Genomic DNA, 25,988 nt, shown 5'->3' with positions numbered 1-25,988 from the left:
GAACTGTGATTCGTCCATAAATGTCACATGTCATATCTCATGATCTCTGATTTCTCTCAGACAAAATAATCTGTAATTGGAACTGTGTACTTCTCAGATTTTTGCTAAAGTCCTAGCTAGTAACCTTTATCGCCTATCAAAATGTCGCCAAATTGCCTGTTACCATATTCCAAAGATTAGCCAAAAAGTTCTGTAGAGGCGATGTTTACTGCGCTTCTTGTACTGGAAGACATTTGACGATGGATGAATTGTGAGAACAGAGATTAAAATCTGTGAATATTTGAAAATATAACGCTGATTTTTGTTGTTTGACTTATGAATTAATATTTGTTCGGCGTGTTATTGTATCTTAATCAGAGATTAACCCTTAGCGCTCCGCACGTTTTTGTACCACTGCCTACCAGCAACTCCGGCACATTTCGCATTCAAATTCGAAACCGGAAGGGTTTAATAAGTTGCAGAATTATTTTTTCGGCGGAAATCTTTTGGCTATTGCTTTTCGCACTGATTGAAAACCGTATTCGCCATAACCATGTACACGTCGACTTATTTTTACTTAAAAAACATCTCAGAATTGCACAAAAATGGCATTGCGCACACTCTTGACTTTATCCATGTACACTGCTATTTTCTCATAAATTACAAAAATTTGCACGAAAATGCAGGAAAATTTTGTGAATCTCCACATGCTCTTTTTACAAAACTACGTATAACACGTAGGGTTGCCGTAAGTAGGGTCGCCAAATTTGGCAATTTATGCGAATTTTGGCCTGGTTGCGTTAATACGTAAGTACTTAATCCTGCATATTCGCTAGGGGTATCGTACCCATATTGATAATAAGTCCAATAAAAGCCCAAAACTCATCCTCTTCCACCGCACGCCACGTTTTCCAAATAGAAATACTAGATATTTCTTTATTCTTTAGAACATTTTTCTGCGTAATTTTTGCTTTCTTTTTATAATTTCATTTACCAGTTCGTTTGTGAAAAATAATTTGAAGTATTGTGTCGGCTATACAATATTTGTAGAAATTTGTGGTCCAATGACCGATACACTAAAATGTATTCTATCCGGAATATCTTAATTCTTCCGTGACATCGCGCCATTCATCTAAGTCTTTCGGCGACTCTTCGCTTTCACTTTCAATAACTACCATTCGTCGTCTCTTTGGTAGTAGAATTTCGGAACCACTACTTGAAGTGTCAGAATTATAATCTACATTGTCTAACAATGAAAAATCAAACACATCTTCACTATATTCTCATCACAAAAATTATTTTTCTCCATGTTGCTAACCATAAAATGGGTCAAATAATGTTTCAATCGTAACAGTAGCGAGACTGAGCACGTTTTAACTACAGATAACAGTTGCTAACGCCGACGATTCCGTAACATCTTAAGCGTAATCGTGCTAAAAACATTGGGCTCCGCAGCGGAGCTTATGGAGTTACGGAGCAAATGACGGACGGCTCCGCAGCGAAGCCAACGGAACGCTACGGTTAAACCCAACTGTGTAAACTGTACTTTATCAAATAAGAAATATGGTATTGAATCGGATTGCGAACGTGCTGCTCTAGATAAAAATTGCCCTTCGCGATTGAGGGAAATTGAATTTATTAAGAGGTATTTAGATTTTTATATTTTATTCATTTATTGTTATTCTATATTTTCAATTCTTAGCATTGATCTGTATTGTAGTGATTTATTTTGATGATTATTTATGTATATAGATTGGATTTTTGACGGTCGTGTTTTCATTCTATCTTATGTCGTATATTATTATTATTTTTTTTTGTGGATTACTTTTATTTTTAGCCCAAAGGGCCAATTAATTTCATTTTGACATTTTGGGTTGATTCACTGTAAACGGCGAATCACTTTTTATATTGTTCCTACCGAATATTATCACCCTGTTTAGTTTAGTTTACGAGTATGCTGCAACCCTCCTGGCCGACAATAATCGGCCTCATGGTTAACGCAGCACACCCGACGCAGACAAAAAAAAAAGATTAAAATATTCCTATGATAGTCTTGTTTTCATTCACAATCCTCATAATTTCTGTTGCATAGCTATTCAAGAATTTTCTTTTTTCAATTACATTCTGTTCATTTATTTTTCCAAATCTCGTCCTCACACTCTCGGTCAGTTTACATTCTTCCATAAAATGAGCTGCATTTCCGTATTTCCCGCAAGCCAAGCATTGGTCATTGCCCTGGAGATTAAAACGTTTTAAATAGGCCGGGAATCTACCATGATCCATGATAACTTGAATAGTATCTATATTATTAAATAGATCCATTTTTATTTTTATGGTCAAAATCCTCAAGTAACCCTTATTTTTATTTGAGCCATTCCATTCCCGAGCCCATTTCTCAATTATACTTGCTTTCATTTTTCTCAAGGTAATTCTTCTGGAATCATTAATAGCGTCATAAATATCACCCTCTCCCAGGGCAGCCTCTTTAGCTAGCATATCCGCCCTTTCATTCCCGATATCACCAATATGCGCCTTGACCGAATCAAAATATATACCATTATTCTCTTTATAAATATATACCATTCTCTTTTAAATATATACCATTTATCACATTGTATTATATTTAAAGAAATTAAATAATGAAGAATCTGCATAAATTTATATATGTTTCTCGCATTGTGATAAAACAACGGTACCTAGAGCCATCCAATTTTGAATAACGTACGTCTATGAGCATCTGTAAGCCCAAATTTAGAATTTGTTTCATTATCTATTTTGTATTTTGTAAAGCATTTAGAGGTTTTTGATTAAGAAACTCAATGATTTCAAAGCAAGCCATGGTAAAACTGTATGAAAAAAAAGCATTTTTATCTCCACCGCGTGAGACTTTGTATTGAAAATTCTGAAGATATGGTGTTTTTAAATTATTTTGAAATATTGCTGTTGACTTGAATTTTATGTTTAAGTACGAAGAACATGATATTTAATAAATAAAGGTAACACACAAAACGTTAAAAAAAAACGCCCCTTAGCGAGTAATATACAATCTGAAAAATTTCAGATTTTTTTTTTTAGAGAATTTTCGTATGATTGTTTTGAGTATTAATTTGAACCATTGTGCTATGGCTGCCGCCCAATTCTCCGTTATTGACAATATGCTTGGAGTGTGCCCTGATTTAATTTTACTGCAGGAGTTTTAGTGTATTGAAGGTGTAAGGTTGGTTATGTCAAGAATAACTGGGGAGTTTTAGAATGTCAGGTTGGACGCACTGCAATTGTTGTTGTAAAGAGACTATTAATTTTGCAGTGGATGTTGAATCTGATTTTATTGCTAGTATTACTGTCTTCCTTGAAAATTGCAGCCTTGGAGTGATGTCTGTATACTTCTCTCCAACGGAGGATATTGCTGCAAATCTCTTCAGACTGCAGAGTGCTCTGGTGAAAGCTACAGCAAAGTTTTGGATGCTATATCAATGTTCAACAGGAGATTTTAGTTTTAAACATTTGAGCCGCCCTGACCGTATAGTGGCTAAGCGAGCTGACTGCGATACGAAAGTGCGGGGATTCGAATCTCGAAGAAGGCATCCTTGCAACCGTCCGTCCCTTCATACTTAGTTACCACAAACTGAGTTGCTGTACCACCTGTTGTATGAATATCAGTATTTGTACGCAATTGGTAGAGCATTTCTATTCTCGCTAGGCCTAGCCATAAATCGCTATAGAATATTAAAAGGTTGTATCGGAATTTATAAAGTTACTTTGGAAGTATGAGTATTTGTGACCTGTGGTTATTAAAGAGACCCTGTCAAGACTTAGCTGAGACAAGAAACAGACTGCTGAATGAGGGTTTTACAGTGTCTTATGCATTGTGATTCTGAGTTTACAGAGAATGTTTACTCTAGAAGTCAGTGACTTCTTAGTTTGGTTTTCTGGAGCGGCTATCTTGAAATTGTGCCTTCCTGGCGCCGGTCTTGGCGTCAAAAAAGAATCGCCAAGAAACAAGGGGCACCCAATTGTAAACTTTTACCATTAAAAAATGAAATTTAATAAATAAGTACGCGATTTAACCCTTGAGTCTGAAGATTCACTTTCATAACTTAGTATAGTTAACATATACCTCCTTGAACATTCACGTAAAATAAATGCATTTAGCGAAAGTGCTCTTGTATGTAACCATTAGAAGTAATTTCATGTAAAAGCGTAACTTTGAAAGATTATGAAATGCGATTCCAGAAAAAGGTTAACACAAATGGGAATGGCAAATATATTTGAATAACGATTCAAATTCCAACAGTTTATGTTGAATACTTCAACTGCATGACAATTAAAAGTCATATGCGGGATACAGCATTTATATGCCACAGCATGAGTTCCTAGAAGAATTTTCCAATTTCATTTGGCAATATCGACTATCTCTGTCCCGAGTTACTGAGACGATTAGAGTAAATTTCGAGATAAAAGGGCGCACTGATACTTGATAACTCCAGTAGATTTTCCTAGATGCCATGATAAAACTAAATGGTTCTTAGGTAATCGAAGTCAAATAGCAGACGGCAGTGGTAAATGTGTTGCATCTGCCATAACTTGAGGTATTCATATGTGCCGTCTAGAGTTAATCAGAATTATGATGTAATTCTGCGCAAATCACTGGCAAGCTAAAAGATAGCAGAAACCTTAGACGCATGGACGTAGAGTAATATTCCTAAATCCAGATTTGTACGTTTACCTATTTCTGTATATTAAAAGTGAAAACATTCGAAAAGCTATCAAAGCACGATAAGATAGTATTGTTACGAAATGTGCAGGCGTGGTAAGATGGCTTCCCCGCAAAGCAGTTTTAGGGTTGCCATAAAATAGCAAGGAAAGGCAGGGTTGCCACACGTGGCTAAAAATCGCCCATTTGGCGATATTTGGCGACAAAATTGGCGATATACCATGGACGGATGGAGAATCTTCTGGAACGAATTCTTACCGGTTTAGCCCAGAATGTTCTCGAACACAAGCCGAAAGCTTTATAAACCCTGCCGGTCCGCAGTCAGTGAGTATCGAGAGTGTGCTTCATCGAAAGAGTGCGTCTCAGAGAGTGTCCCTCGTCTAGCGAGCCGTGCGGAGTCGATAGAGTTGACAGTCGGGCAACGAGTGCCGAGTGGGTCGTCGAGTACACCGAAGGAGTCTCTTAGTGTATCGCGGTTAGTGCATCGTCGAGAGAGCGTGTTGAGCTCCGGAAACGACTGAACCGAAAAGTCGGGAGCTGTGCTCGCGTGTCGTTGAGTGCATCGCGAGTGCATAGCGTTGAGTGCATAGCGTGGAGAGGCTGGAGAGTACGTGGAGTTCCGAGAACGACCAAGCAGAGTCGGGAGCTGTACTACGGAAAGCAGAGTTGGGTGCTTTGCAGGAAGCTGTCTCCACCGTGATAGCCTGATAACCTGAAGGCTGTGTCGCTGATCGTCTCAGCGTGTTTATAGTAGTTCATCGACGACTGTAAAACGTGTTTTGGAGCTGTCCTGACAGTACTGTCCAATAAAGTTTGTTTCGATACTTCATCAAGTGTCGTCGTTATTCACTCCAAATCCACACGAACCTCGTACGAACATGAAGGAAGAAAATAACTTAACAACTGGTGTCAGAAAAAGAAGAAACGTTAACAGTATTAAGTACACTGCCTTGTACCTTCAGCAGATTTACATTTCTAGTAATTAAAATTTCAACACCGAAAAGGAATGATCTAAAAAAAGTCAAAATCACACGAAAGAAAGAAGAGGTTGGGATATGCAAATGATTATTAGTATATTTCAGTGAATTTAGACGACGCAAGAGGGAGAAACGACATCTGAAGCACTGCAAAAAAGAGAAGTTTTACAGTGGATTTCTAATTCGGAAAGTGCTTTGTAAGGTCAGAGTTTGCTCAATTTCGTGTTATGCATCGAATAATAATAAGAAATTCTTACCAGCAAGTGCCAGAATTCGATAGAGGCAGGATCGCTGCCTATCGAGAAGTGTGGATTATTGTTTCGTGTTATCGCCCGTCGCACTGGTCGACATTCAACCAGTGCCATGCGAATAGGGAGCTAATGGATTGCTGAGGGTCATAGTGAATGGTATGCAGTATCCGAACGCCCTCACCTAACTAACGCACGAGAGGACAGACATATTATGAGGTCAGCTCTGAAGAACCGTACAACCACATAACGGATTATGCGCGAAATGGGAATGTTTGCAGCACGCCCAGTATCCGCTCGTACCGTGCGTCGAAGAGAGAAGGCAACTCTGCTGCGCCGAACGACAAAGCTGGACACAGGAGTGGCACAATGCCGTCTTTTCAGACGAGTTCCGGTTCTGCGTGCAGTATTTTGATGGCCGGATGCGTGTCTGGATGCTCCGAGGCGACCACACGTTGCCTGCTTGCATTCGATATCGGCATAGGACCTTGCACCTGGTGTGATGGTTTGGGTAGCCACTGGGTACACGATAGGTGACGGAGGACGGGGGGCGCCTGGTGTCTAACATAGGTAAACAGGCATATGCCCCGCGTCCTCCACTATCTAGAGGCACTTTGGACGGGAGTTCACCTCGTTGGCATTTGGTCGGTACGACTGCTGACCGTACGGTCCAGGCTTTGGGACAGGGCGTCTTGTGCGAGGCTCGCGTGTGGCTCCTCAAGTCGGACTCTAGATAAGGGAGGACGTAGCGCTATACCAATTGATCATCGTGGTAGAGGGATGGTGCCCACGCCCTCCGTCACTTATCACTATCTAGAGGCAATAAATAACAAATTTGAACGCAAATCGGTATACATTTCTGACAACTTACGTCCAGTGGCTGTGCCGTATCTTCGAGGCTTGCCAAACACCATCTTCAAACAAGATAATACAAGACTACATGTTGTAAGTCGTGCTCCATACATAGGGTAATCGACTGCTTCCCTGGCCTGTCGAATACCTTGTATATCGAGGAAGTCTGTCAACCACTGAAAACATCTGGTAATGAGTTACTGAGAAACTGGCCCCCCAACCTTCTCCAGCTATTGGTTGATGAAAGCTATTGGTTGATGAACCATATTTGGTTGATGAAATGTGACATAGACCAGAAGCAGCTTTGAATGAGTGGCCCGTTTCTGTTAGTTCGACTCAATGAGTAACCGGGTAAAAGCTGTTTTATGTGCTAGGGGTGGTAGCTGTTTCGACTAATTTCGCACCCCTGCAACCCCCCAAACCGCTTACACATTTAATCATTTTGTCTTCATGCCATACTGTTTACCTACAATACGTGAATTTCTTCATCCGCCTATTAAATTATAAACTTTTTTTTGCTGCACTGCATTAAAAGTTATTTCCCAGAATTTTAAATTAAAGATATTTTTAATTAAAGATATATTTCTCTTTCAATTAATTCAGTTTTCACTTCGCGGCAAGGCAAAAACACATAGAAACTCAAAACATCTTCATTCAAAATTGTAAAATACAGAGAACCCTAAAACACAGAATACAGTTTAAAAAAATAATTTTTACATTTAAAATTGAAGTTTTCAACGATAAAACAACTAGTTCGGCCAGAAGACACTACTCTTCTAAAAATTTCAAATGTAAAGAGAAGGCGGCCTCGTTAAGCCTAGCGTGACGTAAACTTTTTAATTGTTGCTAATTTTACAACTATTGCATGCATATTAACAAAAGGCATGAAAACCTTAACCGGAAGATAAGAACAGCATAATTCAAACACTTTTAAAACAACAACAACAACAAAAAAAAATAAGAACAAAAAAGAGCTCACCTAGCCAGTTAAGAGAATGGGAATATATATATCTACGTTTGATGCGGCCGATTGGAGCGAGAAAGAGGTGCACAACTAGATGTTATAGCAGTCCCATATACAAATTTGAATGTTGTACGGATAACTCATTTTTGAGTTATTATAGATAAATACATGCGTACGTACAGACGTCACGAAAAACTCTCTTCTGCATCCATTTTACAATCAGTTTTGGAGAAAACAGTCCTTTATTCTGTCGGTACGTATAGATGCCACGCAAAAACATCCTTCATATGGATTGATATTTTCCAAAATAGATATTTTCATTGAAATATGATACGCGAAATTTTTCGCGGTTACGATACTTCCTTTACTTCGTACAAGGAGGTAAAAACCCATAATTTTCCCCAAATTTCGAGCCTTGTAAGAATGTGATGAAGTCCTTTTTTGATTTACACATATCTAGTGCGCAGTTTCCTATATTGAGCTTCAAAGTCGGTATGTAATGTACAATAAATTAGAAAGAGTAAGTAAAGTATCTTTGCATTTCTGCTAATTTGCGAGATGTAGCCAGAGCGCAGCTTATTTCTAATCTTGTATTTTGTGAAATAGTGCAAATTTTAACCTATTAACTGTCATGATTCCCATTTGGGAATTTGTCTTAGTAGCGGAAATTTGAAAACTTTGATTAGGTCGACAACAATGGTTACTTTTTTACATTTGTTAAACTTTTCTCAAGCTTCTGCATGAGTTGTTGAGTAGTAAATGTTAAATGAGTGAGCTGGAGAATATTTCAAGATTTCAACATTTTCAAAACACGGAATGTCATATTATTATATACGTTATTTCCAACTCCTGTGTACTACAGTGTTGTTCTCTAATGGTTTTAGAATATATTTACTAACGGTGAATCTTTACATTATGTTAACTTGGCGATTTTTTGGCGAAACTTTGGCGACCAACCCTGCAACAGCAACCTGCTAGTTTTTTTTTTTTTTTTTGGACGCCATTTTGTTTTCACGAAGTAAATTCATGTTTTTTTTTAACTCAACATTTTTTCCAACAATCTGCTAGCCAAATTACGCTTATGCTAGAACTTTTATGGAACAAAAGTGCTTAATCATGACGAAGATTAGGTGCGAAATGGGGAGAAAGTGCAGAATCGTCCACTGCTTCGCGCGTTTTTAAGAATTGCACATACGCGGTATCCATGTACACGTCGACCTATTTTCACTTAAAAAACATCCCAGAATTGCACAAAAATGGCATTGCGCACACTCTTGACTTTATCCATGTACACATCGACCTATATTCACTTAAAAAGTCAAAGAAAATTGACAAAAATCCAATTCTTCTTACTCTTGTAAAAAGCGCCAAACAAATAAGTGGGCGATTCTGCATTTTAGCAGCGAAATTGTTTCCAAGTGCTTATTAGCTAAAATCACGATCGGAATTTTCCGGAAAATGTCACATGACATGTCTTCATGATCTCTCATTTCTCTGAGACAAAATAATCTGTGATTCGAACTATGTACTTCTCAGATTATTGCTAAAGTCCTAGCTAGTAACCTTTATCGCCTTCCCAAAATGTCGCCAAACTGCCTGTTACCATATTCTAAAGATTAGCCTTACTAAGTATTTATCGTCAATGGGAATTTTATTTTCCGGTGAGGGCTACTTGAATGTCGATCCCCATTTGGGTCTCATGATAGATTTCATCTATATTCAATTTATATTCCAATTTCCGGTTTCTGTGTCAATCTACACACGCAGAAATAAATATAAATTGAAAGTAAAAATGGTACTTTTCCGTTTTGCCGGCACAGGAGATAAAGTCGCCAGTAACGGTAGAATTGATGCCAAACAGAATATCCTCGCTGGTAATCTTTAACGCCTCACTTTCAAAATAAGTTGCAGCCATTTCTGATCAGATGGATTGTTTCTTTCAATACTGGCATACGATGACATAGAAGTTTTACCAGATAGTTCAGCTTTATGCCCTAAGATCATTCGCGGTAATTAAGTCAATTAGGATGCAATAACACCGCTCACCCGAAGGCGAAAATATAGAAAAGGCAAAGTTAAGGGTTAAATTCATCCATTCTAATGAGAATGCACTAGCGAAGTAAAGCACTGAGGTTTTACATAATTTCTGAGTAAGGTATTCATTCGTACGAATTGAAATAATTCTTGCATTTAAACTTATATTCTAAATTAAGATTTAACTTGAAATTAATGTAGATAATTACTGAGATAATTAGATTTTTGTAGCGTAGTTTACTTGAGATGAGATCACTTGGTGAGATCACTTGATGAGATCACCATGTGATCACTTGATGAGAGTGAGATCACTTGATGAGATGAACCGGCAAACCAGGAGGTTGAACTATGAAAGCATAGTAAATTCTTAAATTAACGTCTTTTTAAAAATTTATTGTCCTTATTTATTGGCTTTTTACAAAATTTTAAACGATATTAAAATGTTTATGCCTTCAAAATAAAAAATTCTTAGAACTAACATTCGTTAGCATTTTTTATATGTGTATATTGTATGTTGTCGCCAATAAAGTCAGCTTGGCGAGATTTGCGCCGGCGAAATGGAAAAGTACCGGAAAAATATTGGCAATTAATGCGTTAAGTGAAATGTACTTTTACATCATTTGTTCAACTTATGTGCAGCGTTCCAAAATGTTTTTAGCGATTGTTTTTCTGATCACATAGAGACTGAAACTTCGTTTATCTAGTCAGGGATTATCATTGTCGGAAATGAAGCCTACGTCTTACGCCCACTGGATCACTTGAAAGATGGAGGAAGTTACAGAGATCTTTCTGAGGAACCTCATGTCCTTCTCAAAATGGAAGAAGATTTGTCTCACTACTGCGGTGTCGATCATAAAAGTAAATCAGCACTTATTTTTATATTTTTTTAACTGTCCTCTCTTTTCTTGAATTATAATTTACGTGATCATAATGTACACACACTGGCCAATGAATTAGAAACCTTTGGTATTTTCATTTCAGTGTGTGCTAGGAATGAAGTATGCTAATGTTTTTCATGACGTGGTTTACATGTGCTTAGAATGCTAGTATAAGTAAGGTGTAAGAGTGCTTTTCACGATGAATGAAGTAAAATGGGAAAAACGATAGATCTTTTCTTTCACCATTTGAAAAAGGGCTCATTGTTGGTGCCCGTTTTGCAGGGGCTCTGATTCCGAAGACAGTAAATCTCACTGGGTTCTCAAAAGCAACCATATCGAAGGTTTTCTAAGTTGGAATACGAACCCACAGTCTTTCTCCAGAGGGCGTGGCTGCGGTTCGGTGTCCGCCGATAATATCGCGGCAAAAACATCGCGGACGAAAACGTCGCGGAGTAAACAACGCAAGGCGAAAACGTCGCGCTACAAAACATCGTGGGAGAGAACATCGCAAAGAGAAAACATCGCAGTTCTAAAACATCGTGATACAAAACATCGCCATCGAAAATAAAGCGGTTCAAGAACTTCGCAGTATAAAAACATCGCCATCGAAAACATCGCGGTAAAAAATAAATTATCTACAAATCATCGCATGACGATAACATCGCAGACATGTTTTTTCTTTTCAGGTTTAAATAACTGTAAATGGACATTCCCCAAGATGATTTGTGAGCGCAAGATGTAAAGAACGTTAAATTTTACTTTCACATTTTTTTATTTATTAACTAATACATTTTTGCTGAAAAAGTGAGACGGAAACTTAAGCATAGAAAATTAAATGCAACTTAATAGATTATACTTTTCATGAAAAATCACCAGTAAAAACTTTATAAAAATGATTTATTAATGGCCTTTGTTAGTTAATTATGTCGGTTTAAAATTAAGTGCTGTAAGTTGCATTAATTTTCTATGCTTACGTTTCCTTCTTATTTTCTCAGCAAAAATTTATTAGTTAATCAAAAATATGAAAGTAAAACTTATCCTTCTTTCCATCTTGCGCTCACAAATCATTATGGGAATATCCATTTACAATTATTAAAGACTGCAATAAACATGTCTGCGATGTTATCGTCATGCGATGATTTGTAGATACTTTATTTTTTACCACGATATTTTCGACGACGATGTTTTGAAACCGCGAAGTTTTTGAACCGCTTTGTTTTCAACGACGATGTTTTGTACCACGATGTTTTAGAACTGCGATGTTTTCTCCCATGGTGTTTTGTAGCACGACGTTTCCGCCTTGCGTTGTTTTCTCCGCGACGTTTTCGGCTGTAACCCTGCGGTTCGGGCACAGTTTCCCAAGAGAGTGATCGGCGTCATCTCCGACGAATTGTACGGCAGAACAGAGACTCTACTTTGCTTCAGCTGACACAGATCGTCAACCAGTGCCTTCCCCAGCAGACTTCAGCTCGAACCATGCGCAGAGAATAGGAATGCATAGTCAGGTGCCTGTGAGTAAAACACTCGTTTCTGCCCGACATGCAGGAATTCGTTTGCGGTCGTGTCGGGAAAGAAGACACTGGACATCTGAGGATTGGAACACCTTATTTTGCACTGATGGAAGACGTTGAATTTGGCGAGAATCCCATGAAGCTATGAATCCATCTTGCCTTATATTAAGGTAGGTAAAACCCAATTTGGAGTACTGGGAGTTGAGAGGGAATCGGAAGGAGGATGTACTACTGACTCTCTTACGAATTAGTCATTGCAGAATGACACATCAGTATTTCTTGAAAGGAGATAATGAGCCTATTTCTGGCACTTGCAACATTCCCGTTTAAGTCAATCACATTTTAACCTGCTGTCCTGCTTTTAGTCAGAAACGTGAATTTTATTTTAACTCTACGAATGTTAACTTAACAAATCTCATTGGAAGAAACCCTCACACCAACCTCATAAGTTTTTTAAAAGATATCTCCTTTTACCATATGATTTCAACTACATTTCATCCGCTCTACCTGTTGCTAGAGCATTTTTCAGTCATTTCTGCCTGGACATTTTAAAGTCGTTTCTTCATGCCTTCATCAGCATTTCAGGTTTATTTCATCAATCCACTTGATACAGTGTGTTTATGCATCTTGAATTTTACTCACCATTTGTCTGGTGCATAATAACCCTCGAGGTTTTGTGCCATTTAAAAAATCAACCAACCAATCATCTTGCCTTACTCGCACTGCGCAAGGGTATGGTAGTAGTATCATGACATGGGACATGTTCTACTTTCATGGAAGTGGTGTCCCTCGAGGGTAAACGAACAGCCATGAGTTACCTAGATATATACTGGAAAATCAAGTGCACCCTGCAATGTTGCATTTTTACGCTGTTGGCGACGGATACTCCATGGAAGATAATGCAACTATACATCGTGCCAGAAGTGTTTAAAATTGGTTCGCTGACCATCAGTCTGATTTCCAACATCTTCCCTGGTCACCGAATAGCCCGAATTTTAACCCCATAGAAAATGTGTGGGATATGGTTGAAAGACGCATCCGGATAGCACTCTAATTAGGTAATATATGGTATTATCTGGATGTGAATGCACTCCAAAAACATGTAGACTCGATGCCTAAGCGAATCAGAGAAGTTATCCGTACAAAAGGTGGTCTAATAAAATATTGATCTTGGGTTCCTAATTCATTGGCCAGTGTGTGTAATGGTAATAGATAATAAAGTGTATAATAAGAGAATGACTTAAAAATAAGCACATAATAATGTAAACGAAAGACCTGTTTTTGTGCTGTGTTATGTGTAAAATTTAAAGCTAAAAGAATGATATTAAAAGTGAAAAAAAAATAAAATGTACTTCTCAAATCACAGAGAAAACATAAATTTAAAATATTCTCTAAATTTCCATAGAAATTTCACAGTTCTTTAAAAATAAAATTATTGAATAAATTATAAAATTAAATTGATAATATATTATACAAATGTGCTGCTAACCGCCTAGGCGATAAAAGTCTACCCCATGGTTATAGCAGCACTCACAACACAGATTAAAACAAAAATACAGTTAAAAATATCAAACCAAAACGCAAGGGTAAAACGTCGCCATACAAAACGGTCACGGGGGAAAAAGCCATGAACAGCTTTAAAACATCGTGAAAGAAAACAAAGCCGGGCAAAATTTTTCAAATTTTAAAACATCGTCGTACAAAGTTGAAAAATTTTAAGTAAATTCTAATACAATGATTTTTAAACACTAGAAGAAAAAAGTAATATTTTTTCCTCTATAGTTCATATTTTTGTCGTAACAAATAAATTTTGACTGAAAAAGCAAAAAGTAAATATCGAATTCAAATTCTGGAAACCATTAAAAATTAATATTACGTCTAGGTAGTTCTAGAATTTTAAATTTATGTGTCTTCCTTTTCCAAATCTTTTTAAACCGTATATCTTTAACAAAAAGTCTATTAATGCGGCTTTATAAAAAGAGATTATTTGAGCGATGACTTTTAATATAATTTTAAACTTCTATTAACTGCAATGCATAATAGTGTTACGAAATGAAGGGGCGCGGTAAAGATGGTTTCCCCACAAAGCAGTTTTAGAGTTGCCATAAAATGGCAAAGGAAGACAGGGTTGCCACATCTGGCGAGAAATCGCCCATCTGGCGACAAACCATGGACGGTTGGAGAACCTTCTGGAATGAATTCTTACCGGTTTAGCCCAGAATGTTCCCGAACACAAGCTGAAAGCTATATAAATCCCGCTGGTCCGCAGTCAATTAAAGTGCGTGTGCCTCGCATATAGTGCGAGAGAGTTAGTATCGAGTTGGTGTCTCATCTAGCGAGTCAATCCTTGCGGAGTCAATCGAGTTGAGAGCCGGGCAGCGAGTGCCGAGTGGGTAATCGAGTGCACTGAAGGAGTCTTTTAGTGTATCGCGGTTAGTGCATCGTCGAGAGAGAGTGTTGAGCTCCGGGAACGACTGAACCGAGGAGTCGGGAGCTGTGCTCGTGTGTCGTCGAGTGCATAGCGAGTCTGGAAAAATTCAAAATCTGGAAACCAGTAGTTTACGTTGTGAAGTGAAAACGTTACATGTCGGTTCACTTTTCAAATTGTTGCGAAAAAAATGCGCCAAGATAAAGTTTTAAATATCTCCATAAATTTCTCCACTTACTCTCGATACTCGTGGAGAGTCTCGAGAGTACGTGGAGTTCCGAGAACGACCAAGCAGAGTCGGGAGCTGTACTCCGGAAAACAGAATCGGCTGCTTTGCAGGAAGCTGCCTCCACCGTGATAGCCTGATAACCTGAAGGCTGTGTCGCTGATCGTGTCAGCGTATTTATAGTAGACCTTCGACGACTGTAAAAAGTGTTTTGGAGCTGTCCTGACAATACTGGCTAATAAAGTGTTTCGATACTTTATCCAGTGTCGTCGTTATTCACTTCAAATCTACAAACCCCGTACGAACGTGAAGGAAGAAAATAACGTAACAGCTGGTGTCAGAAGAAGAGATAAACGCAACAATATCAATGTTTACTAATTTCCAAATTCTGAACGCTTGAATTTCCTTCTTGCTTTTTCAGTAAAAATTTATTAGCTATACAAAAATATGAAATACGAAGGTTAAAATATTATTTGGCCAAAGGGAAAATTTGCGCAAACTGGCTATTAATTTCGTTTTGGCATTTTATGTCACTTCACTATAAATGTCGACTCACTTGTCAAATTGTTGCCACCAAATATTAGAGCCCTGCAGTATATTTAAAGAAACTAAATAATGAAGAATCTACATAAATGTATGTATATTTCTCGCATTGTGGAAAGGCAGCGGTATCTAGACACATCTAATTTTGGACAACGTAGTCCTCCATTCAAATATGGGCATCTGGAAGCCCAAATTTGGAATTTGTTTTCTTATCTATTTCATATTCTGTAAAGCATTTATGAATTTTTGATTAAGAAACTCAACGATTTTTAAGCGAGCCATGGCAATATTATACGAAAAAAATAATTAAATCTCCAGCGCGTGAGATTGCGCATCGGAAATTCTAAAGATATGGACTTTTTAAATTATTTTGTTATATTGCTGTTGAATTGAGCTTTATAGTTTAAGTGCGAAGAACATGATATTTAATAAACAAAGGTAACACACAAAACGTTAAAAAAAGCCCCTTTGGGCATAATTTAAATCTTAAAAATTTCGTTTTTTTTTAGCCCAAAGGCGTTTAATTTCGTTTTGGCATTTTGCGTTGAAAACGTTACATGTCGGTTCACTTTTCAAATTGTTTGTCACCAAATGTTATTGCTCTGTGTTATATTTAAAGAATCTGCATAAATGTATGTATGTTTCTCGCAGTGTGATAAAACAACGGTACGTAGGTATATAATACAACGGTAATGGTATATACGTATATCCAGTTTTGAATAACGTATTCTTTCACCGAATATGGGCATCTGGAAACACTAACTTGGAATTTGAAATTTGTTTTATCATCGATTTCATATTTTGTAACACTTCAACGAATTTTTGATTGACAAACTCAATGATTTGAAAGGAAGCAATGGCAACACTGTAGAGGGGGGGGGAATATCTCCAGTGCGCGAGGAGACCCTGCATCGGAAATTCTAAAGATGTGCTAATTTTAAAATTATTTTGCGATATTGCTGTTGAGTTAAATTTTATGGTTTAAGTGCGAAGAGCATTTAATAAATAAAGGTAAGACACAAAAGGTTAAAAAAAGCCCCTTTGGGCGTAATATAAAACTGTTTTAAAATTAATTTTGAAATTTTGTATATAGGACTGCTATAACATGTAGATGTGCACCTCGTATTTTGGTTGCAATCGGCAGCACCAAACGTATATAAATATATTTATATATATCCACTCTATTACCCGGGTCAGTGATCTCAGTTTCTTTACTCTTATATGTTTGTAAATTGTACATTTTTTGTTTTAAAATGATTAAATTTTGTCGTTCTTATCTTCCGGTTGATGTTTTTATGCCTTTAGTAAATCTGTATGCAATATTTTTAGAATTATCAACAATTTTATTTAGAATTATCAATTTAGAATTTCAATTAATTTAGAATTATCAACAAGTTGTATAAGTGCCGCCAAGCTTAATAAATTTTTTGATGGCGGCTCTAGCTTGTTTACCATTGAAACAGCAGAGTAGTGGATTTGTTGCCAATCTAGAGAAACATAGCTTCGCAACAACAAAGATAACGCCTTCATTTAGTATTACGAATTAAATCATGCTTAATCCTTTCTGGAATTTTTTCGAGGAAATAAGTGTTTAAGATTTACTTCGTAATTTTTAGTACAGATATTTTGAGTTTTTATGTATTTTTGCCTTGTCGCGAAGTGAGAACTGTATTAATTTAATGAGAAATACTGGATCGCCTGTGAAAAAACTGTTTCTTTTTTTGTTGTTGTTGTTCTTTGCTTAATTTCTTTTGTACATCGTTTTAGCTTTATTATAGTATTTGAAAAGAACATGTGGCAACGATTAGATAATTCTTTAAATGATATAAATTTTGTGCATTCTGAGTTATAATATGAACGAAATATAATGCTGTTAAATGAAGCTAGCGCCAGAGTGTCGCGATGGCAAACAAAGTGAATTTTAAAGAATGCATTTATTCTATTGTGGTTTATGCGCTGTCGGAGAAGTAGGTTTAATTCAATCCAATAAGTTTAAACGAAATGCAAGAAAAAATGCGTGTAATTTAATATTCCGTACAAGGAAGTCATGTGGTGTACACATCAGATTTTTTTCTTTTGTGCAAGGTGTACATTGATCCAACCTTTCTTAAGATGCTCTTTTATGTGATATATAAAAAGCGGGAGAGAGATGAGGAACTAAGTTTATCAATTTCTTCAACTTTAGAGTTGCCGCAGAATGCAGAAGAAAATGAACCTGAGACTCACAGATATCGAAGATCAGATACGAGTGGACAGAAAGTAATCGAAACCGCAGTTTATGTAGACTATCCTCTTTACAAGAAACTCGTTGTACAAAAGAAACAACCCTCGAAGGTGTTACAAGATACAGTACTGGCCATTGTCAATGAGGTAAATTAGACTTAAATTTTATGACTTGCATATTATATCACTTAAATTTTAATTGGTAAACATAAATGTTTTTAGCTGCGATTCCATCTAGAATTTTTTCTATTCCTTTTTGATACGAAGGTGTAATTTATTAAAAATTTCATAAATTATTAGTTGTGAACACGACAGAAAAAACATCAGTGTGATTCAACGTATTTAGAATTGTGCTACAAATTTCTTAATTTTAACTGATTATAATGGGCGTTTTTTTCTTCGTGCTACATAAAGAATTCCACTTTCTAGATTACAATGACATTTTAGCTAATCTTTGGAATATAGTTACAGGTAGTTTGGCGACATTTTGGTAAGGCGATAAAGGTTACTAGCTAGGACTTTAGCAGTGTACATGGATACAGTCAAGAGTGTGCGCAATGCCTTTTTTTTGCAATTCTGGGATGTTGTTTTAAGAGAAAATAGGTCGACGTGTACATGGATACCGCGTATGTGCAATTCTTAAAAACGCGGCAAGCAGTTTGCGATTCTGCACTTTTACCCAATTTCGTACCTAATCTTCGTCATGATTAAGCACTTTTGTTCCATAAAAGTTCTAGCATAAACGTAATTCGGCTAGCAGATTGTTTGGGAAAAAAAAAAAAAAAAAAAAACCCTTTACTTCGTGAAAACAAAATGGCGTCCAAACGAAAACTAGCAGGTTGCTGTAGCCAGGTTGGTCGCCAAAATATCGCCAAGTTACCATAATCCCAAGAAACAGTAAAAAAGTAACAGATATCCTTATACAAGTAATTACAACTGTTTAAAGAGATAAAAGCACGCACACATACACACACAAAAAAATTGAGAAATGTAAATATTATTGCGATTTACAGTCGTCGAAAAACTACGGCAACCATGTTGAAACAATCAGCAACATGGTCTTTCGGTTATCAGGCTATAACTTTGAAGGCAGCTTCACTGTAAAGCACTAAAGTACAGCTCCCGACTCGGTCGATCGCTCTTGAGCTAATCTCTGAGCTCAAGACACTGCTACTGAACTCAATATACTCTGAAGGTACTCTCCTACTGAGCGTCCAGACAGGGTATATATAGTTTTTAACCCGCCTTCGAGAACATTCTTGTTAAAGCCGATAAGAATTCGCTCTAGAATGTTCTCGCTCTGTCTATGGTAAATCGCCAATTTTGTCGCCAAGTCTGGCTACCCTGCATTTGCTTGTCACTTTCTGGCAGCCCTAACCCCGCTTTACGGGGAAGCTACATTACCTCAGGCTGCGCATTTCATAACAATATGATTGAATACTTTCCCAACTTACTATTTTCAATAAATCATTCAAATTGTTCTTCATAATTTACGTGCAGTTTGACTATATCACAATATAAGGGAAAATACTTAACAGAAAATGAGTCTCTTAAGGGATGTTGGAACCCAAAAATCTTCAAAAAATGGTGATTTTGGATTTTTGCATTTTCAAATTCCCTACACTTTTATCTTTCTAAAAATACCATTCTTTAATCTCTATGAAAATTAGAACTGTAATAAATCTAGTTTTAATGTGTCATCGAATGCTTTGATCAATGAGAATTTTTACATAAAAATGCGTTTTTCTCCAAACGTGAATTTTTTTATACTCGATGTACCTTTTCTCAGGAACTACTGCTCACAGGTATCTAAAATTTTTATGGCTCATTTATTAGGTTTCCTAATATTTACTGAAATGAGCTTTATATGATAAACTAAGAAAAAAAAAATTTAAAGTAAACAAATATTTATTTATTTATTATTTTTTTTTTGGTACGAGAAAAGTGCTAAATGTTTACTATGCCTAAGAAAATATTCTGTAAATTACTCTAAAATTCAAAATGTTTCAAAAGCTCATTTCAGTATAATCAAATAGGTATACTCTAATTACACAAAAAAATTTCAAGCGTGTATCTACAGTAGAGTTTGAGAAAAGGTATATAAAAAATGGCCAATTTAACATTGTCGGCATAGGGGTTTCTGATACCCCTTAATATATTTTAGTCTACCAATTACTAATATTACTAATATTCGCTGTTCGACTGACACTTGTGTGCTAGTTTGAATAGTTCCCTCCTTAAATCAAAACTCCTTCCCTTTTATCAGAACTTCTTTGCAGCAGGAATATATACAGTGTTATATGGCGTATAGCGCGCACTGGTAATGCGCATCTATGATTTCAAGTTACATTTTTAATTTTTAGGTCAATTCGCAGTATAACGCGTCCCCAGTTCTTTACGAAGAAACCTAAAATATACATGTGCAACGCTCTTATCTTTTCAGGTCGCTTATTCGAAGATTTGTCCTAGCCTGTCGAACAATTGTATACGGAATTGACTAGCGCAAGGGGAACAATATACGTGGGGGTTAAATGCTTGAGGGAGTAAACACTCCTGCAAAGAGAGAGGATTGTATTCAATGCAGATGCCCAGAAAAATGCAAATTGTCCAAAATCTCTTTTGATAGTCATTTGAAGCCGTGATTTTGAAATGAAAATCGAAGGCTTTATTAAATGGCATTTGCTTTAGTCGAAATACAGCTGATTTGCTTTAGTCGAAATACAGTTGATTTGCTTTAGTCGAAATACAGTTTATTTGCTTTAGTCGAAATACAGTTGATTTGCTTTAGTCGAAATACAGTTGATTTGCTTTAGTCGAAATACAGTTGATTTGCTTTAGTCGAAATACAGTTGATTTGCTTTAGTCGAAATACAGTTGATTTGCTTTAGTCGAAATACAGTATTAAATATGACTCCAGCGGAAAGAGATTAACACAGTGCTCGTTCCAAATGCAAAGCCGCTCATTTTGCGAAAGAAAATGAAAATCGTGCTGCATCAAGGGTGTTGACGAAAGGTGGAACGGAGGATTATTTATAGATGGATCAGAGTAACAATGATGGTGCGGCTGAAACAGAATTCGATGATGTGCCTGAAGGTATAACGGAAGACGAAGATGACGAACGTTTCATGTTATCCGATAATGAAAATTTCTAAATTCATAAGCAATGTCATTTCTTATATATATATGTTACCGTGAAAGACCGAAATTGCAGAATGTCGACTTTCACCGGAGAAGGTCAACATTCACCAAGTACGTCGGTGAAAGATCGAATATTTCTTTACATTATTGTACATTCGGACCCTCACCGGTGTATGTAGACGATCACAGATATGCTCTGGTGTAGGTCGAAAAGAGAGAAGTATATTTACACGCTGCCATTCCAAAAGGAAGTGTTCCACAAATAAAAGCAGTTGTAAAAGCAAGGGCCTCTTGTGCAAGTGTCATAATAGTTTAAGTTGCTGCAACAAATAAGATTTGAATAACATAATTTGGTAAGTTTATAACTTCTATTATTTTCCTTTCTCATTTTGAATGCACTATGTGTTTTAAGTTCTTATTCTGAGCCTCAAGTGCGTTTTTTCGCGAATGAATTACGGAGAAGGAAATATAATATTCTTATATGTTCAACATTCACCATTAGTACATGGTGAATTTCGACATTGACCGGTGTAAGTCAGAAATAAGAGTATTTGGAAAATATTTTGGACATACACCAAGCGACTATGTGAATGTTGACATTCACCGGTGAAAGTCGACATTCTCCAGATTTCGGTGTTTCAACGTAACATATATACGGCTTAAGTGTCTGTTTATCGCCGATAGTTGATTGGTTGCTTTCGTAACTGTACTAGCCAATGGGGTGAAGTTGCCACGGCATTCAAATAGTCCATGTACACTGATACCATACATGCAGTTATTCTTGTTTTAATTAAATTATCATGGTATTCAAGACCATTTAAATATTTTTAATTCATACAATTGTTGCTTATTATACATTTAACTATATTTAGATATGAATTACCTAGAAACTTGCAAACGTTGAGAAATGAAAGGAGACGAAACTAACTAACGAGTTGTGCATAGTACATCTCATCAGGTAGGTCTACCCAAACTAATAATAATAATAATAAACTAATAATGCTAATAATAAACTAATAATGCTAAATATCCTTTCGCGTAAAGAGTTTAAAATTTTGCCCGATTTCATTCCGACATTGTATTTTGAACTGAATTTTTCAGCTGAACGTAAATTGAGCGTATCAGGGACAACGCGAACATTTGTTTGCATTAGCAATCATTTGTTTTTGAAATGGTTTATAGCTGAACGCAAGAGTTCGTGAGTTCCTGTTCAAGAGTTCGTGAAAGAACGGACGTAAAATTAAAAATAATACATGGTTCTCTTCGAGCTTAAAAATGATGGAAAGCTCTGCACAAGAAATGTTGTGTACAAAGATATCTTTGACATATGAATTATCATTTTATTATATAAATCGCCTTTATTGATTGAGCTAGCGGTGGCTCTTAAGAAATGTACCGCCAATGGTTTCCTTCACTGCACGCTACTTTAAGCAATTAAGCAAGTAGAAGGGGGGAAACCCCGTGCTGCAGTAAGCAAAGGGGCGTCCTCGCCACCTGCCCTGGGTAATTCAGTTTAAATTAGTAGACACCTTTGCACAAATCATTTTAATTACAATTTATAACATCTAGAACAGCATCTAGAACATTTCGTATGACCGCCGGGCTTTCTAGTTAATATTAAAGGAGGAAAAGGAAAATAGCAGCGTGCGCAATACTAGCGAAATCACGCTCTAAATTGCTTTCTCGTTTCGCCCGATTAAATACTATTCTTCACTTTAACTTAACTTGCATCTTGGTGAGGAAATGGGATGAGAAATGAGGAGTTCAGGAATGATAACAAAAATCAGAAAGGGGAAAAATAGAAGAAGAAGAAATCTGAAAGCTTTCAGATTTTACATTATGCCTAAAAGGGCGCTTTTTTTTTAATATACAACCTGGGTAATTCAGTTTGAATTCGCAGACACCTTTGCACAAATCATTTTAATTACAATTTTTAATATCTATAACAGCTGTCATTTCGCATGACCACCAGGCTTTCTAGTTTTTAAATAAACAGCATTTAGGAACATATAGAAATATAATTTTTTTTGTGCTTATTCCTTATTTATAAACCTATCATTTTTATACCGGCGTAAAACGAGCAACCGTAAATTTCGATCATATTTTTTGTATTGAAAGTGCGCCTTACACGTCAGAATATACAGTACGTTGTTCATAAGTGTGCTGTCTCTTTCTTATGTGCCATCATCTGTTTCAACGGAGCGTTATTTTCACAGGTACAACTCATTTATAACTACCAGTCTTTGAAAACAAAGTTCAAGATCGTCGTCGTGAAACTGGAAATATTATCGGAGGGTAAGGTAAGTATTTTATTTCTTATGCATAGGTATTATGCTTTCAGTGAATTCTCTCGATGGATGTACACTAAGAATCTTGAGAAGACCTATTATTACTATCCATATGTAGTAGGAGCTTTTTCTATTTAAGTCTTAGTAAATTAAAAAAAGTTGATTATAAAGTACAACATATTGGTCTCCATATTAATAAGAAACAAATTCATATTTAACCTGGGGTGTCGAAGACTGTTAAAAAGTTTTGTCATAGAGACGATAAACTCATTCTTTTACCATTTTTATATGTTCCTATGAATGACAAAGCAGTTCTACATCTCCCGTTCTACTGGGCCGATTGAATGTTTCATGTCTCAAAACCTTGACTAAGGATATATATTGGATTTATATATAGCATTGCTCTAATGTAGGTGTTGTGACACAAAATCGGACTTTTTCTGAAATAACATAGCAATTTTTTTCCATATTTCGATTCTACGACTCATTTTGCCTAGATATTAAATTTTATAATTTCTGCTGGGAAATTTATGGAGAAATTTTAAATTTTACCTTAACGAATTTTTTTCAGTGTGCGCCAGGAATGATCCACTTGGCGAACTTCTTAATTTTATAGCAACCTATTTTCCTTTCCTTTCCTTTATCTTCATTGCCCACCAGCGCCCACCAGCGGCCGAGCGGTAAAGTCGCTGAACACTTGGTAGTTCGGTCTGAGGTTCGAATCATGCGAACGGGCTGGCTGCATGGGCGTTTTCGTGGTTTTCCCCATGTGTAACGTGTGTACGAGCCAGTTTCCCTTAGAAAGTCGTCCACGAAGGCAGCCCTCCCTTTAGGCAGATAGCCCTCGTGTGCTTTGCCATAATTAAATACACCAACCAATATACCAACATTGTCCACGAGCGGAGAAAGAGCCATCGTTTATACTTTCAAATAATTTTAACAAAATGTGTACACCACATTTTCGTTATTATCTCTTATAATAAATACCACGTATATCTTAGGAAATTTCAAATAAAAAACTCTAATTTTTTGCAGGTATGCTTAAAAATACATCTATTCCCTAGGATGATGGTAAATATTTTATAGATAATACAAATTTTTTTTCGAAATATATATAAAAATTATTTAAGAATACAAATTTAAAAATTAAATCATAAAAAAATAGGCGAATTTTATTTGAAATAAACCTAAATTCTGAAATATGAAAGAAAGAATCAAATACGTTTAATAGAAAGAGATGTTAATAAATATACAGGGTGATCGTTTTTAAAGTGACAGTGTTTGGAGCTCCCTGTAGCTCGATCTAATAGCCGAAATGGCACCAAACTTGGTATTTAGACTAATCAAGACATGGGACATCAAGACATACAATCGTTATTTACTACATTAACTTCCCCGGTGAGGAATTAGACCACATTCAATGTGAACATCGTTCTCAGAAATAACACCGTGCATTCTGTGCACAACGTTCTCCACAGCCGTATGTAACATATCACGAGGAATATTCCGCACTGTCTTTGTTATGCTGTCCTTTAGACAAATTTGATACTCCACCTACATAAACTTATACAGATTTCAAATAACCCCAGAGCCAAAAATCGCATGGCGTGAAGTCAGGGGAGCTGCGGATGCATTACATTGTTTCATGTAATACAGCTTCACCGGTAACGCACATTCCGGTAACGTGAGAGGCTCGTTTACTTCAGCTGAGATTATTTGTCGGAGCTGTTTACTACTGCTTTTATAGCCCCTATTACTGGCGCTGTCACTGCACAACATTTGCATTTTTCTTTGGTACCCGTGTTTTATGCCAACTCTCGTTATTGTAAGCTACAGCAGCGTCACAAAATAGCCTAGCGGCGATTTTCGGAACTAATTTTTTTTTTCACGGAATCCTTTTCCCCATGTCTTGATTAGTCTGAATACCAAGTGTGGTGCCATTTCGGTTATTAGATCGCGCTAGAATGCGCTCCAAACACTGTCACTTTAAGAAAGATCACCCTCTGCACTGAAGTGACAAAAGCCATGGGATAGCAATATGCAAATATACAGATGGCGGTAGTATCACATAGAAAATGTATAAATGCGAAGTGCTTTGGCAGGGCTTTCATTTGTGTTCAAGTTATTCATGTGAAGAGGCTTTGACGTGATTATGGCCGCACGACGAGAATTAGCAGACTTTGAACGCGGAATGGTAGTTGGAGCTAGACGCATGGGTCATTCCATTTTGGATATCGTTAGGGAATTCAACATTCCGAGACCCACAGTGTCAAGAATGGGCCGAGAGTATTTAATTTCAGGCATAACATTCCACCATGGACAGCGCAGTGGCCGACCATCTGCACTTAACGACCGAGACCAGGGACATCTTCGTAGAGTTGTCAATGTTCACAGACAAGCAACCCTGCTTCAAATAACAGCAGAAATCAATGTGGGACGTACGAGGGACGTGTCCAATAGGACAGTGCGGCGAAATTTGTCTTCCTTGGGCTATGCCAGCAGAAGACCGAATCGAATGTCTTTACTGACAGCACGACATCGCCTGCAGCGACTCTCGTGGGCTCTGAGCATATCGGTTGGTCCCTAAACGAACGGAAAACCGTGGCTTTGGTCAGATGAGTCACGATTTCAGTTGGTAAGAGCTCATGGTAGGTTTCGAGTGTGGCACAGACCCCACGAAGCCATGGACCCAAGTTGTCAACAAGGCACTGTTCAAGCTGGTGGTGGTTCCATAATGGTCTGGGCTGTTTTTACATGGCATGGACTCGGTCCTCTGGTGCAACTGAACCGATTATGACTGGAAATGGATACCTTCAGCTACTTGGAGATCACTTACAGCCATTCATGGACTTCACGTACTCAAACAACGATGGGATTTTTATGGATGACAATGCGCCATGTCACCGGGCCACAATTGTTCGCGATTGGTTAGAAGAACATTCTGCACAATTCCAGCGAATGATCTGGCCACCTAGATCGCCCGA

The 25,988-nt window shown here is 37.0% G+C and overlaps 1 protein-coding gene across 2 annotated transcripts in view; it reads left to right on the top strand.

Moving 5' to 3' along the window:
• LOC118204990 (A disintegrin and metalloproteinase with thrombospondin motifs adt-1-like) overlaps positions 1 to 25,988 on the top strand; it is a 191,311-nt gene that overhangs the window by 110,435 nt on the left and 54,888 nt on the right. For both annotated transcript variants that reach the window (XM_085819796.1, XM_085819795.1), the window contains exons 4-6: positions 10,473 to 10,626; positions 17,540 to 17,724; positions 22,933 to 23,016. In XM_085819796.1, the coding sequence (XP_085675922.1) occupies positions 10,473 to 10,626; positions 17,540 to 17,724; positions 22,933 to 23,016 (423 nt within the window). The remainder of the gene's footprint in view (positions 1 to 10,472; positions 10,627 to 17,539; positions 17,725 to 22,932; positions 23,017 to 25,988) is intronic.

The sequence above is a fragment of the Stegodyphus dumicola genome, chromosome 7, assembly GCF_044657685.1.
Source record: "Stegodyphus dumicola isolate Sdum_Otavi_A_Nest chromosome 7, ASM4465768v1".
Taxonomy (NCBI): Eukaryota; Metazoa; Arthropoda; class Arachnida; order Araneae; family Eresidae; genus Stegodyphus; species Stegodyphus dumicola.
The sequence above is the reverse complement of the archived record's forward strand: the minus strand, read 5'-3'. Positions and strand labels throughout refer to the sequence as shown.